General features: G+C 41.9%; 2 protein-coding genes across 5 annotated transcripts in view; one reads left to right on the top strand and one right to left on the bottom strand.

The window, feature by feature from the left end:
* Positions 1 to 1,706: 1,706 nt before the first annotated feature.
* RPA3 (replication protein A3) lies at positions 1,707 to 6,490 on the bottom strand. Its single transcript, XM_072854225.1, has 4 exons — positions 6,341 to 6,490; positions 5,912 to 5,986; positions 3,741 to 3,849; positions 1,707 to 3,247 (listed from the first exon to the last, which is right to left on the bottom strand). Exons 1-4 carry the CDS (start codon positions 6,437 to 6,439, stop codon positions 3,165 to 3,167), a joined length of 366 nt encoding a protein of 121 aa, XP_072710326.1. The 5' UTR covers positions 6,440 to 6,490; the 3' UTR covers positions 1,707 to 3,164.
* Positions 6,491 to 6,534: 44 nt separating this feature from the next.
* UMAD1 (UBAP1-MVB12-associated (UMA) domain containing 1) overlaps positions 6,535 to 14,797 on the top strand; it is a 78,980-nt gene continuing 70,717 nt past the window's right edge. The window contains exons 1-2 of one of the 4 annotated variants that reach the window (XM_072854221.1): positions 6,535 to 6,605; positions 14,307 to 14,419. In XM_072854221.1, the coding sequence (XP_072710322.1) occupies positions 14,338 to 14,419 (82 nt within the window). In that variant the 5' untranslated portion in view covers positions 6,535 to 6,605; positions 14,307 to 14,337. Of the gene's footprint in view, positions 6,606 to 6,649; positions 6,670 to 11,844; positions 11,984 to 14,306; positions 14,420 to 14,797 lie in introns of those variants that run through there. The other 3 variants (XM_072854222.1, XM_072854223.1, XM_072854224.1) reach the window with 3 other exon arrangements.

Genomic DNA, 14,797 nt, shown 5'->3' with positions numbered 1-14,797 from the left:
AGCTGTGTTCTGGTGGCCTCCCTCGGGATCCCCACTTGAACTGAATTTCCCCAAGAGAATTTGCCAAATGTTGGTCTGTTCCTCCATTTCAGACTCTCAGACTGCTTTCTGTACCTTAACCAACTGGGACATAAAACCATTCCCCTTCTGGGCTGTCAGAGCAGAGAGGAAAGTCACAGTAGCTTGCTGGCCCACAAGGAGGGCTGCTCCCAGCTTCCTTACCTGGGAGTCCTTCTGCCTCACTGCTATGGGGCTTTGAGCAGGAGTGACTCTTAACCACCAAGTGATGATTTCCATGTCCACCAGACACGCCAAGGAGAGGTTTGGCTGGGGAAAGTGGGGGCACCTGGATTGCAGCATGGCCCTTGTTACAGCGGCAATCTTGTGATTGCCCTCCCAAAGTGCAGAGAATCTTTCATCTCGTGTGTAGGTTCCCTAAATAAGACTCTCCATCATGTCTGTTTCATAATTTTTATTTGCAGTTTAGCCTGCTGGACAGCTAAAACAGACTGAAGGTTTAAAAATTGTTTCTTGAAATGTAGCTCTCCAACTTCAAAACAGTATTTCATGAAGACTGGACCACGTAGCAGCCCCTGCAGGCAGCCTTTAGCTGCCTCTCGTTTTTGAAGTGCTTAGTAACCAGCTTCTGCTAAAGCCTAACCTCCACTGCAGCCAAGGAAGCCCACTTTGGGACCTGCTCTATCCCCTCTCTGCCTTTCCAACAGCTACCTTGCCCAGTCTGTGCTTCCCTCTGCCTCTGGCAGACATCCCTTCTATACTAGATTTGTTTTTTCCAGTTATGTTTACTGAGATCAGGATCCTGCCAACTATGCCAGACATTACAGGACGAAGTGGCAACGTGACAGTATCCCCCATGCCAATGTTAGGAAGGCTGCTCCAAGCATTCCCTTAGCAAGGGCAGGGAAAAAGGTGCCAGGTCCCAGAAGTCAGTCCCAAGTGTGGTGGGAACAGAAGGCTCACTGTCCTGCTCCAAATGACAGGGACCTCTCCCTGTCAGCCCCAATTACGCCACTCACTTCATGCCCCTCTTTCCTCTCCCAGGTTCCCACCCTTTACCACCCTCATATCCTCCCAAAGAAGGCACCAGCTCCTGTTCACACCTTCCATTACTGGCCCTGGTTTTGGTGACATCCCTCTTTGGTGTTTATGATACAGCTGCCCTGGTGACTCCCCTTCGGTTAGTGATACACAAAGCCAGTATTTCCCATTTTGTTATCTACAAGGTCTGGCAGTTTCTCACACCTTCATCTTGTTGGTGCAGTCCTAACTGATGGTTAGCAGGCCCCATAGTTGTTCATTTCCCTTGGGTATCTGGAATGGCTGGCTGTTTCCCACATTGCTATCTGGGTAAATGCATATATGACCCGAGCATTACTTTAATATCAAGAATATTTTACAGTTCCTTGCATTTCTAGGAATATGTTGTTAGTAGAGCCATGTAGCCAGGGTAGGCCATGTATTCACAAACCTTGGTGGTCTATAGAGAAACAGATGAATGAAAAGAACGTAGTGGAAACTTTCAGTTGTATACTGCCTGCCTAGCCAGGTATCATCACTGCAGGACTGGATGAACAAGAAGAGTCGTGACTGACAAAGGGAAACTGTAGCATTTACCACTCAGATGCGTTCAAACGTCTACACGCAAGACCATGTATCGAAGGATGGTCTCTGTATGGGGTAAAGTGCTATAGCCATCTAGTGGTAGACTATTTTATTAGGCCTGGAAAGTCTTGGTAACTAACTGTGCAAAACATTTTACAGAATATATGTACATGCACAAAATACCAATTTTCTAGAGTAGTACAAAAGACTTTTAAATGCTAGGAAAAAATGCATGCAGTTATTAAGAATGACATTTTAGTCTACTGAGCTAAATCTGACCAAAATATAGTGGTGATAGCACTACAGGACAGAGCATGGTATCATGCCCCATGGACCTCATGTTCTTGTTTGCTGTATGATACTGACTCCTGCTTCAGAAGTCCTCCTTCCCAGTGACAGTAACTTTGTCATTGTCTGTCTTCTAAGTAGAGAGGGGAAAAAAATAGATCACCTGTTAACTTGATCATCCGCCCAGTTTGTAGTTACTTTGATAAATAAGAAGTCTTTAAAACATAAATTCCTTGACTGAAAATGGAGATGTCTATAAGTAAGCACAAAGCTAGCAATCTTAATAAGGCACTAAATCTAGCTATTAAACCTGAAACCTCTTTGTATGAAAGGTTAATGAACATGGCTAAGGTTTATTTAAAATACTTCAAAATATTTTATTTATTAATTCACAGAGAATATTTCCAAAGTTAGATTTTACTTTGATTGTGTTACTTTAAGAGATGTAAGAATTGTGCTACGTGCTGTAAGTAGCCTGGATAGTAACAAAATTGGGAACTGTGTGGAAGTTTATATGGTTAAAGTCATCATGACAAGCTGGCTGAATCCGGTACTTCTGCTTAGACTCACACCAAGAATGAAGGTTGTGATGGGAAGTCAACTGCACTTGAAGTCCCCAAGCCTAGCTAGACATCTTCCAAGTGTTTAACATCAGTGCAAAATGCAAGTACCTTGTACTCCACTTTGTTAAAATGACCTGTGTCAGGTGAAATAGAACGGGAGTCACCATATATCACTGAAAACAGCACTCTAACATGTAATACTGACACGAATAGTTACATGTAGTCAGATCTTTTTTATTGGAGAAGAGACCGTTTTCAAGATGCAAAATGCCTCCCCATGTTCAATAAATTTGTATCAAAGCAAATGAAATAAAAAAATCTTTACATTAAAACCCCACCAAATGTCTTCAATCTGAGTTTCCTGTAAAGTATCCTAGAACCTCTACCACCACCAACAAAAAGATGCCTACAAAACTTCAGTTTCTAGCAAGTCCAATCCTGCAAGAGAACACTCCTGGATGCAAAAGGGTTAAGTATATACAGACAGTGAGATATCCACAGAAGTGTTCTCTTTCTTGCTGAATAAATACACTTTCAAAGAAAACGTTCTTCACTGGCAATACATGGCACATGTAACAGCATCTTTTCAGTATATTTGTCAGAAATAAATGCAACTGTTATCATGCTGTCAGGCAAGAAAGCTACGGTACTGTTGTCCCCGCTGAAGCTCTGAATATATGCTAAGAAAAATCAATTGTTCCTCCCAGTACCGAATGGGAAGTATTCAGGGAATTCATGAATAATTTTTAGTGCTTCATTGTACAGTTGCAGATCTGAAAGAGGGCAAAGAAAATGGTTATGATGCATAAGCTAAATTCCCCATAAGCAAATGACAGCATTAAAAGCACTGCTTATTTTAAAGCAGTATAGCTGAGCATTCCCAGTCTCCCCCATTCTCCCCAGTTTTCCCAAGGCTCTCATTGCTTGCTTTCTGGAGGGTTATTTTTAGGCCTGCTAGCTGCACAGTCACGTGAGGTCCAGTGCAAGGCAAGAACCACGCAGTCAGGAGTGGGAGAATGATCAGACCATGGCAATGATCTAGACTGGCTCCAGCTTCCAATCAGTCCCTACAGTTTGACAGTACAACAGTATATTTTGTACAGAGTTTTTCCCATGCCACTCTCCTTTTATACATTCTACTCCATATCTGGCAGCTTGAAGAAAGACCTTGTCCATAAGAAAAGATCATCAGGCTCTCCTTTCTTACTTATTGAAGAAGACTTCAGAACCCAAAATGAATTTGTCATAATGTATATTCTTACTTACCAAATGGACTTTTATCTTCTCTGAACTGGACATATGATGTGCACATGATGGTTGCCTGGTTTGTTACTCTCCCCACTACTTCAAGAACTCCTGAGATCTCTTCACCTAGCTAGAAAACATACCAAATATGAAATTAGTATCACTAAATTAGCTGCTATCTCTACTGCACAGCACTTAAGCTAGGAACTCCCCACAGCTGACAGTTTGCTGATGACAGATTCTGTTCCATGTCAAACAATACAGTACTACTGAACAGCCCCGTCCCCCTCCCAAAAAAACCCACAAAAGCCTTGAACCACTTACAGATTTACAGTTTTTGTAACAGCCAGTTCGGTACCGACACAAAAAAATACGAAGCAGCATCAGAGGGAAGATACCAGTTTATAAGTATACAAAACTGTGTCGTTTAATCACTGAACAGAGACTAAGCTAGGACACAGAGAGCAGAAGAATCCAGATTTTAATGCACTGCATTCAAACCTGAGTAAATTATAGAACTCTGTAAGAGCTAAGGAGGTATCACACATGCCAGAGAGCAGTTCCAGTATTCCAGATTCAGGAGGTATAACTGGAAATTATTTCTTAAGTAATCTGTCAGTAACTGTTCAGAATACAAAGACATTGACAATAACAAGCCTTTGGTTGAACAAGGGAAAAAAAAAAGGCTAAAAATTTTTTGTTACTCCAAAATCATATAGCTTGAACATGTTTTCTTTCTTTTTTAAGGTACTAATTTTAAGACTGTGGTACTATTTCAGTAATGTTCTTCCAATATCTAACTCTTGCTTTTAATTTTCTAGTAAGTCTCCTGGAACACAGCAATAGATTCCCTCCGCTCCCCATAATCTTGGGTTTCTCTGTTGAAAGGAGGAACTACACACGCACACAAACAAAAGAATCTATTAAAGGGGAAAAAAGTTACAAAGCATTTTGATTGGCAAATCTAGAAGTTCCTCCATTGACATTAGGCAAACCAGAGAGATGAACCTGGGATGTTTTTTCTGCACACACCAGCTTCTCCTACAGCAGTGGAACACAGACTGTGAAGTGCCCAACATTGCAGCTATGCATTTATAAAATTCGACCATTTACTCTGTTATGGAAAGTTGAGGAATTGTTGGTCAGTTTCTGACATCTGAAGTTTTACAGCCCAAGGCAGGAAATCTTTTAATGAACTCAAAAGAGTTAAGAGACAGGCAGAACTTGTAGAAAAGACATTTTCTTGCAGTTTGAAGATGAAGTCAGCAAGCTTCACATTTACAAGACAAAACTCTTTGCCAGATCAAACTGCTTTTCATCAACAAGGAGAGACTCCTGTCTTGAAAGTCAAAGAGTACCATGTGCAATTATTTCACATGGAAATGGCAAGATTTCTCAGTGTTTTACATCTTTTTCTCTGACTGAGTTGTTAAGACTACACACGTGCTCAGTTAAGCTAGAGCATTTGCCATCACAACACAAAGAATCCTTTAATTACAACATTTGCTAGAGAAAAAAAAATACTTAAAGGCAGAAGAGAATGCCAGGGTGTTATTCCTTTAGTGGTATGTGATAACAAAGGAAGCTATATTTTTGTGCAGTAGTTATAAGCGTATCTTATACCCATTGCATTAATTGCTTGATTTTTAATTTTTTTAAGAAAGAGTGCTTCAAGCTAAATATGAAGTTTACTGGAATGCTTTGACAAGTGTTCTAAGACAATATAGAAATGTCAACTCAAAAAACTCTTGAGAATACCATATTCTCAGATTTTTTGGATTACCTTCACAAAATATTCTGTTTGGCATATAAAGGCAATAAGAAAAAGGGAAGAAAAAGTGAAATTAAAATAAAGCTAATACATGTAGTGGAATATATTACACTGTAAACGAATAAATAAGGCAAAGCAGCCAGACAGGGATGCGCCTGACAAGGAAGGAGTTCTCTCTTAACACCAGCTGAAAACTGATGAAGACCAAGGCAGTTCATGAACATGAAGACTGCAAGTTAGCCGGAAGATGTAAGGAGCAGAGGCAATAAAACGTAGGTGGAAAATGGAGAAACCGAGGATTATTTTTTTTCCTGACTAAAAACTCAATACATGCAAGGCAGGCACAGGTTTGAGAAGGGACAAAACCTCCGGTATCCACAAGAGGCAACATCAAGTATTTCCAAAGTATTCCTTAACTTACAGGTTCGCTCAGCTCCACAGTCGTGTGTTTTCCTTCTCCATCTGAAAGCACGAAAAGCTTCCCAGTAGGATGAATCTACAAAAGACATTAGGCCTGTGCGCTCAAAAGGCAGCTGTAAGCGTTACAGGTTTAGCCGCCTCATCCAGAACTGCGCAGCAGGCCTTTCTCCGCGGGATCCGACCGTTACGGCCGCCTCCCGCCCGGCTCCCGGGCTGACTGGAACCGCCGGCCTCCCTCAGGCCTAGCCGCGACAAGCTGCACCAGGCAAGGCGACAGCCTCCCCACACAGGGTCCCCCCCCCCGACAGGGCCGGCGCCCGGAGCGCACCCCGGGGCAAGGCCCTACCCAGGGCGACAGGGCAGCTACCGACCCCGAGGCCCCGCGGCGCGGCCCAAAGGGTAATAGCCGACCACCGAGCAGATCACGGACCTTCTCGACGCGGCCCACGAAGCAGACGGGCTGCCCGATGTACTGCGCCAGGTGGCCGGTAGCGATGCGCCGCCGCGGCACCTCATGAATGTCCCCCATTTCGGCGGGATTTCCCGCCCTTTGCGGAGGGGAGGGGCGCCGTTACCCCTGGCAACGGGGGGCGGGGGGAGCGTCGGGGCGGGACTTCCCCTTCGCCTGACGCGATCCGGAAGCGGAGGTGGCGGTTGGTGAGCGGCGGTGGCGGCGGCATCGGGCGGCCCGGCCGGTGGGTGACAGTGGGGCGGGTGTCGCCGCGGCGGGGAGGCCGGCCCCTTCCAGTGCTATCCGATGTATATTTTGTCATTTAATCCTTTTCTCTTAAATTACCCGTATTTTCCCTCCCCTAATTGCCGTCTTCCCTTTAGATACTGGCTCCCCTCAGGTCACGCCTGCCCAAGCCTAGCACTCCCATCACCGGTCTGTTAACCCTTGCTTGTTTTACAGGCCGTAGTTGATATTTAAAACGTTGCAGCTGCGATACCCACGCATTTCCATAGGCAGAAGTATAAACTGGGAGAGGAGTAGCTGGAGAGCAGCCTTGCAGAAAAGGATCTGGGGGTGCTGGTTGACAGCAGGCTCAATATGAGTCAGCAGCGTGCCCTGGCAGCCAAGAGGGCAAACCGCATCCTGGGGTGCATCAAACACAGTACAACCAGCCGGTCAAAAGAGGTGATTATCCCGCTGTATTCAGCGTTGGTGCAGCCTCACCTTGGGTATTGTATGCAGTTCTGTACACTGCGATTACATCCAGAGGATAGCATCAAAGCTGGTGAAAGGACTGGAAGGAATGTCTTGTGAGGAGCCACTAAGGACTTTGGGCTTGTCTAGTTTGGAGAGAAGGAGGCTGAGGGGTGACTTCATTGCTCTCCACAGCTTCCCGAGGAGGGGAAGTGGAGAGGGAGGTGCTGATCTCTTCTCCCTGGTATCCAGTGACAGGACCCGTGGGAATGGTTCAAAGCTGCACCAGGGGAGGTTCAGACTTGACATTAGGAAGCATTTCTTTACTGAGAGGGTGGTCAAACACTGGAACAGGCTTCCTAGAGAGGTGGTTGATGCCCCAAGCCTGTCAGTGTTTAAGAGGCATTTGGACAATGCCCTTAATAACATGCTTTAACTTTTGGTCAGCCCTGAAGTGGTCAGGCAGTTGGACGTAAGACAGAGCTAGAATCTGGATTTGGCACTCTCACCAAGTGTCTTACCTTTTTCTGTGTGTTTTCCCCAACTGTCCCTCGTGTGGAGAGGTTCCTCCCAATTGCCCTTGTGGCAAAGGCAGCTAATGGTATCCTGGGCTGCATTAGACATAGCGTTGCGAGCAGGTGGAGGGAGGTGATCCTTCCTCTCTACTCAGCACAGGTGAGGCCATAACTGGAGCGCTGTGTCCAAGTTATGGGTACAAGAGAGACATGGACATACTGGAGAGTCCAGCAAAGGGCCACAATGATGATTAAGGGACTGGAGCATCTTACATATGAGGAAAGACTGAGAGAGCTGGGACTGTTTAGCCTGGAGAAGAGAAGGCTCAGGGGAATCTTATTAATGCATATAAATACCTGAAAGGAAGGTGCAAAGAGGACGGAGCCAGGCTCTTTTCAGTGGTGCCTAGTGACAGGACCAGAGACAAGGGGCACAAATTGAAACATAGGATGTTCCCCCTGAACATCAGGGAACACTTTTTTTTTGCTGTGAGAGTGACTGAGCACTGGCACAGGTTGCCCAGGGAGGTTGTAGAGTCTCCATCCTTGAAGATACTCAAAAGCTGTCTGGAGATGGTCCTGGGCAACCAGCTCTGGGGGGCCCTGCTTAAGCATGGGGTTGGAAAAGGTGACCTCTGGAGGTCCCTTCCAACCTCAGCCATTCTGTGGTTCTGTGATTTCCTTTCCGTTTCCAGGACCGGTGTTTCAGGAAATACTTGAGAAAATCTAACTCTGCTCCAGCTTAAAAGGGCAATCCTAACACCACCTATGTGCCGGCTGTCTCTTCTAACCAGCCGTGGGTTAGTTCAGCTTGCTAACCAGCACAAAGTGGTTTTTGTTAGTTGGCTGGGTTAGTGTGATGGCTCGGCAAGCTGAATGAGCTTGCCAGGGAAGCAAGCTACTGCCAGAAGCTGTGCAGAACCAGCATGTGGCTGGGAAGGGGAGTACTGTGGGGTTATATCTTTGATGGGGTGTAGCTGGTTGTCATCTCCTCAGTGTCACTATGCCATTCACCTTTTCAGTAGTTTATTTGCAAGAGAATATCCTCATCTCCTTAGCATATCTTCAGAGATTTTAAAGGAGAGATCTCATAAATGTAGCAGTTGGAGCAAGATGCAGCAGGCTGCTGCAAAGTGGCTCATCCAGGTCTATTTGTCTGCCATGTTTGAAGAGTCAGCTGTTAGAAAACCACGTTGTAGAAGTTCTTACAAATATATGTCTGTATCATGCTTAGCAGATGTTGAGTTTTGCAGTCAAAAGAGAACCTTTTGCAGGGAAAGAAGTAGGTTTCAACCTATTGAGTATCGTATCTAATAAACACCTAGCTTTCTATTTTAGCATTTTCTGTCTTCTTCAGGGTTTTGAATGTTGACATCGGTTTGAGTATTTTTACTTTACTCCTGGCTTTGCCTTTTGTCACCTATGCTTTTATTGTCTGACTTGATTGTGGTTGATTTTTTATGATTCAGCATCTTCGAGTGTTTTTATACTACAGTAATTTGGGTTGCATAGTTCTTGGTATTTCTGCTTCCCTTAAATTTTATGAAAACTTTAAAAATAAATATTCACATTTTATGTAAGTAAAAAAGTCTTTGTTAGTGTTTTGTTATGTGTATATCCTTTTTTGTATTTGTTTCTCTTGACACTTACTTTCCTTTTTTCTGTTTCAAGAAGCACAAACTAAAAGAATATGACTAATGTTAATGCCAGATAAATGAAATGATATGTCGTATTTTTTTTTCTTCTTCACATAGTAACTTACACTAGGTCAAAAGCTTTTAAACTGTTCTTTGGTGTCACAGAGAAATCTTTTCAACATGCATGTTCTTGACTCTTAAACTGCTTGTTTTCATGTCAAAAGCAGGGCTGTACAGGGCTGTAAACATCTTGCTCTTTTTCTGATTGCTACTTTATTGGTGAATCACAGCAGATGCTAATATGGAAGAGAGAATTGCTCTGATGCTCTCTGTTTTCTCCTTCCATAGATTATATAGCTTAAACTGCTAGATGTGAAATTATTCTGGTTCTTTCTTTAAGGTCAGTTTTGTATCTTGCTCTGACCTCATTTCATCATTTATGTAATTACTGGCAGTGCCACTGCAGTTCTGCTTTGCTGTATTCTTGGGGATCCTCCCTTTATCTTAGTCGTCATCTTTGGTGTTTTTAATATTAAATGACCTTTCTCCTCCTGTCACTTGTGAGCATGCAGGAAAAAGCTGAAAAGTAATGCTAAATATGCTAGGATCTTCATTGTATAGAAAAATTTTATTGGACTTGGCTCAAAGGTCACCCATACTTCTTGTCAAAGGAGACTGACAAAATGCAGGAGGAATAAATTAACCCCTTTGTGCAGCTCTGTAACTCATCTTTGTCCAATCTCATGTATGTTCTCAGAGCCTCACAGAAAGACAAAATATTTTTTGCAGCCTCACAGAATTGTTGTAGTTCACAGTTTATTACTTGCTAATGGCTGAAGCGGTGCCAAAAGCATTATTCTTAACTATCAGTGATTGAGATTGGAGAAAGAAAAAATTGTGTTCACTTTTTGGTGAGGGGGAAACATGAGGAGAAGGGAATTGCATATTCCTACCAAGGGAGATTTTTATCTTTAGGCAGTGAATTCAATTTCAGGTCTCCTATAGAAATAAAATTAATCCCATCTGGAAGGGAAAAGTGCTATGCTATATAGGAGAAATTACTGCAGGAATGTGGTACTATCTCTGAATGGCGGGTGTATTTTCTGTGATTTTGTGCTGACAGCTTTAAAAAAAAACAAAACAGAGTGCTTTTTTCTCTAGTCTGTGTGACCATGCATCCAGGTCCACAAACTTCAAATTCAGTTTTTACTCTGAAATGAAACTTGTGCGGAAACTGGTTGTTCTCAGCTTTCTTAACTGAAACCTCATCTTATCTACAAGTAGTAAAACTCCAGCCTGATTCTGCAAGTGCTTAAACTGTGTTCTTATCTTCAAGAGCATGAGTGTTTCCATTCAACTTTGTGTTTCTTTGTTGGGCAGGGGCTTTGTTCTGTTTTTAACATGTAATTCAAGAAATTTAGTGGTTGCATTTCCCGTTGCTGGAGAGAATTGTGTTTACTTTTGAAGTACCACAGTTGATAAAATTCTTCAGAGAGCAAATATCACAAATGTCCCAGCATTGCCTGCCTACAGCTTTTCCTTTACCTATGCCATACCGTATACAGTTCTACTTTTTGTTTTTGTGCCCCCCTTCTGTTTCGTTAGTCATTCTTTGTTATTTAGTTTAAACTTAATATTGTGTTCAGCAAAGGTACTGAAATACTGCAAGTAGTAGTTGGCGAGCTCCTTCCTCTACATCAATTACGCAGACGTGAGATCTACAAGCACAAGTGTTGTTTCTAAGTGGTGAACATCCAGAGAAGGAAACAGCCTCACTAAGCACATTAGTCTTTTTAATATGTGGATTCCTTACCACCTCCCCAACATTCACAATCACAAAATACAACATATGCTATTTTCTTACTGCTGGACCAGTGGTTTTAATAGTGTAAGAACTTGAGGCCTGAGCTTAGGGAGTACTTTTGTTAGCTTTTTTGTTTTTCTGCTTCAAGCAAAAGGATGTGTGGGGTTTTTTTGTTTTGCTTTCTGTTTGAGAAATACTGCTGGCAGTGGAATTAAGTGAAAGCTACTTCAGAAACTAAGAACTACAAAGTAACGATCAATCCTCATGTATGTAGATAAGATTAATTTTGTGGGTTTTAGAAAAAATTGGGATACTCAGGCTGCCTTCTGTCAACGAAAGGAAAAAATCTAGTATGTGAAAGTGCTTGTAACATTAATTTGGCTAGATCAAATTGTATGGATTGTTAATTTACTCTGAATTGAAATGTCTGTTGTCCTTTAAGCAGTGAAGTTTAGGTATGTTAAATAGGCAGGATTTAAAAGACAACAAATGCATGGTTTCCTATACAACTCTTTTGTGCCACGCATATACTGATTAAGATGCTTTTCTTTGTGCAAGAACGAAGGGAAGGGAAAAACTGTGATAGAGCTGAAAACTGTACAATAATGCAGATCTCAAAGAGAAAAAAATGTGATTGGAGCAACGACAGCTCTGGCACCTGAAGTGGCTGACTGGAATCTGAGCCTTTACCAAAGCTATCTGTAAGATTTTACACATCAAGTTGATTTTGCTTCTTGTTGTTGCACACTTAGGATGAAGGTAAAATTGCATTTTAAACTGTTCCACAACTGCCTCTCCTTCATACATCATCGGAGCAGAAACCTGACTCTTGAGCATTACAGCACAGGTTTTTACCACTTGAGCTATGGGACTGACAACTCTAATTGGTAGCAGGAGAAGACTTATTCCCTGAGGGCTGAAAAAGGAATATGCTGCTGGCGCCATGTGTTGAGCCTGGGTGTGGGGGAAGGTAAGGAATAAATGAGATAATTAGGAGTTTCTACTGTGCTACTGTGTAATCTCCACAGAACTGGAAATATCAGTATTTCACGTGGTACAGTAGGAAAACAAGCAAACCCGAATAAAGTGCAGATAAGTAATTTTTTTTTAATTACTGCGCACCTGGGATTGGATGGTTTGTTCTGTTCTTGTGTACATCAGTGTAGTTTATTTGGTTGCTAGAAATTGCACTGCATCAGCATGAGCAAGCAGTAGCTGGCCAGCCTGAGGGGTATTCAGTCTTTAAGTCTCAGGTATCAGGCCACAGTTCGAATCCTTGCTGCTTTTGCCATGTTCTATTTATATACTGTTCCTGAAAGCCAGTGCTTACACTTCACATAGGACTTTCTGTGATCTGGAGTATGGAAGTGTCTGCTATTGCTTGTAACAGCAGAGTGTGAGGCAGTTTATATCTGGTGAATAGTCAGTGCTGATTGTGCAGTTAATTGCTACAGGTCACTGGCTAGGGCAAAAAAAGTCTTGCTTGTGGTACCATGAATATTTGGGTGGGAAGTAAGGAATTCCGGCAAATACTTAAGCCAGGCTTTTTATTTTTCTTTCCTTTTTTTTTTTTAAATCCAAACACTACATGGTAGCACTCTTTTCTGTTTCCCACCTTCTAAAGATTCTTCTTTGTTAAAGTTAGCGTGAAATAATGTTATCGAAACTCGGCACTGTACACCTCTTTTCTTTAGACTGGACTCCTTTCCTCTGTTGGAGGTATATATTAGATGTTGCTATCGGTTTGTCAGTCCCTTCTCCTTTAAGTGTTGGTGTGTGCAAAGTAAATCAGGCTTCTGCTCCTCAAACTCTACTTCAAACTTGAAATTACATTAATGCACTTTTCCCAGTTTCATATTGGTATTTTAGTATAGAAGAGCTTCACGTACTTTTCTTTAAACCTTCCTCTCTGCGTTTGGCACACAGCATGTTTCAGCCAGACCACAGCCTGCTCCATAGGTTGGCGTTGTCCAGTGACCCGAGTTCAGCCCTCGGGGGCTGAAGGCAAGTGCACCTTCAAGGGGTGACTGCTGCTGCAGTGCCTCTTTCCTTTTCTCATTGTCCCAGTGCTACGGATGGAGCGGGAGGAGGCTGGGGAGGCTCTCAGTTGCTGCATTCAGTGGTGCCAGTTAGGTAGAAAATAGAAAGTTGGTGGTGGTACGTTGGTAGTCCTCTCAATAAGCTGAACCTGTGAATACGTGCTTTCTATAGTTCTGGTGGTTGTTCTTCACAAGAGTGACGCCTCCTTATGAAGCTTTTCTTATTACTTTTCTTGGAAGAAGAGAAACTTCCTTGAGGCTACATCTTAAAGTTAATAATAATTAGAGAATTTGCTTAGAAGAATGTTTCATGATGTATCTGTGTTTATGGGGTGGTTCATAGGACTTAATTTTGTAAAAGCTGGCCCAACTGCCTATCTTTTGGCTAATGCTTGTGGGATTTTTAGTATGAATTTGTCCTTTTTAAGCTATTCAGGATTGCTTCTATGTAATCTTCCAGTCTTGAGAGAGAAGAGATACTGAGCACAATCTTTTGCAGTTAATGTTGTTATCCCACTGGTTTCCTTGTTTTGTTGTAGCTGTTGTGAACTCAGAGTTCTTAGCAGCTTTGGAAGATTCTTTTAATGAACTGTTGTTATAAAAAATTTGCAACAGATGATTTTATTGCAGTTTCTTTTAAGGGAATCAGTAACTGTTAATCAAATACACCCAAGTGTTAAGCTGTCTCTAAGATTGCAAACTGGAAAAATGAAAATAGATAGTATGCTAATATTATAAGGATGGGTGGCTTGGTCTTTTTAATCGATGTACAGACACTTAAGACTGAAATTCTCTAGTGCAATTTGCTTCATTCAAGTACTCCTGCATTATAAAGCTGCATTTTCTATAGGATCATGTTTTAGGCTCCAAAGTTTAGATGCTTTAGAACTAACTCTGATGAGAAAGTTTGTGTAACAACAATTAGAAGTAGCAGAAAAATATGGAAACGTGCTGGATAAATGCTGAAGGGAGTTTCCTTCTTCCATGTTCCTTTAGAAAGACTGAAGTTTTTTTTTTTAATGGTTCCACTCCATTCATAACTTTATAGAAACACCTTTTATACTTCTCTCTTTTTGCCTATTGAAGTCAATTGCTACATCAACAAGGTAATCCGTCTGACATACAAATGCCTGATATTTCAAATCTGGTAATAAAGATTAAGCTGTAATATCATGTATATGGCCTTTGGCATGGTATGAACTTGTTATGGTAAATTCTGTTATATTTATTTAATATGTTTTGTCTTCATTTTAGATAACGGCTTAGAAATAAAAAAAAAGAGGCTATGTTCAGCTTCTTCCGAAAAAGTCAAGATTCAAAGAAAGTTACAGTGCCAGAGAGAGAAGCAGATGGATTTGTTATTGTGGGTAAGTGGTGCTTCTGTATAAAGTGATTCTTACCATCTTTGAAATGTAAGCATTTCTTTGAGATGCTTAGACCAAATTAAATGTTAAGAGAAGCCATGACAAAAATTGTTCAGAATTCTTACTTTTCTTAACGGAGTTCATGTTCCTAGTTTCATCATTTGGACTAAATAGCTGAAGTATTATTTACATAGGTATGAACTCTTACACAAGACCATTGAAAATGTAGTTTCTTGTTTTTCCTCTCCTATTGTGAGCAAGGAGAAGTTATGTTCTTACAAAACAAGAAAGCTCAAAGTTGAGGCTTCTAGCTTTATGATTAGAGTTGTGGGAAGAGCATATCTTACTGCAGTTGTTAGAGGACTGTTTTTTTCAGATTCC

The sequence above is a fragment of the Ciconia boyciana genome, chromosome 2, assembly GCF_034638445.1.
Source record: "Ciconia boyciana chromosome 2, ASM3463844v1, whole genome shotgun sequence".
Classification (NCBI taxonomy): Eukaryota; Metazoa; Chordata; class Aves; order Ciconiiformes; family Ciconiidae; genus Ciconia; species Ciconia boyciana.
Note: the sequence above shows the minus strand (reverse complement) of the source record. Positions and strands in the feature narration are given on the sequence as shown.

Coding starts and splice junctions, on each gene's coding strand:
- RPA3 (XM_072854225.1), bottom strand. CDS start 6,439: ATGGGGGACATTCATGAGGTGCCGCGGCGGCGCATCGCTACCGGCCAC. Junction 3,850..5,911: donor CTGTGGAGCTGAGCGAACCT/GTAAGTTAAGGA, acceptor TATGTTTTCTAG/CTAGGTGAAGAGATCTCAGG. Junction 3,248..3,740: donor AGAAGATAAAAGTCCATTTG/GTAAGTAAGAAT, acceptor GCCCTCTTTCAG/ATCTGCAACTGTACAATGAA.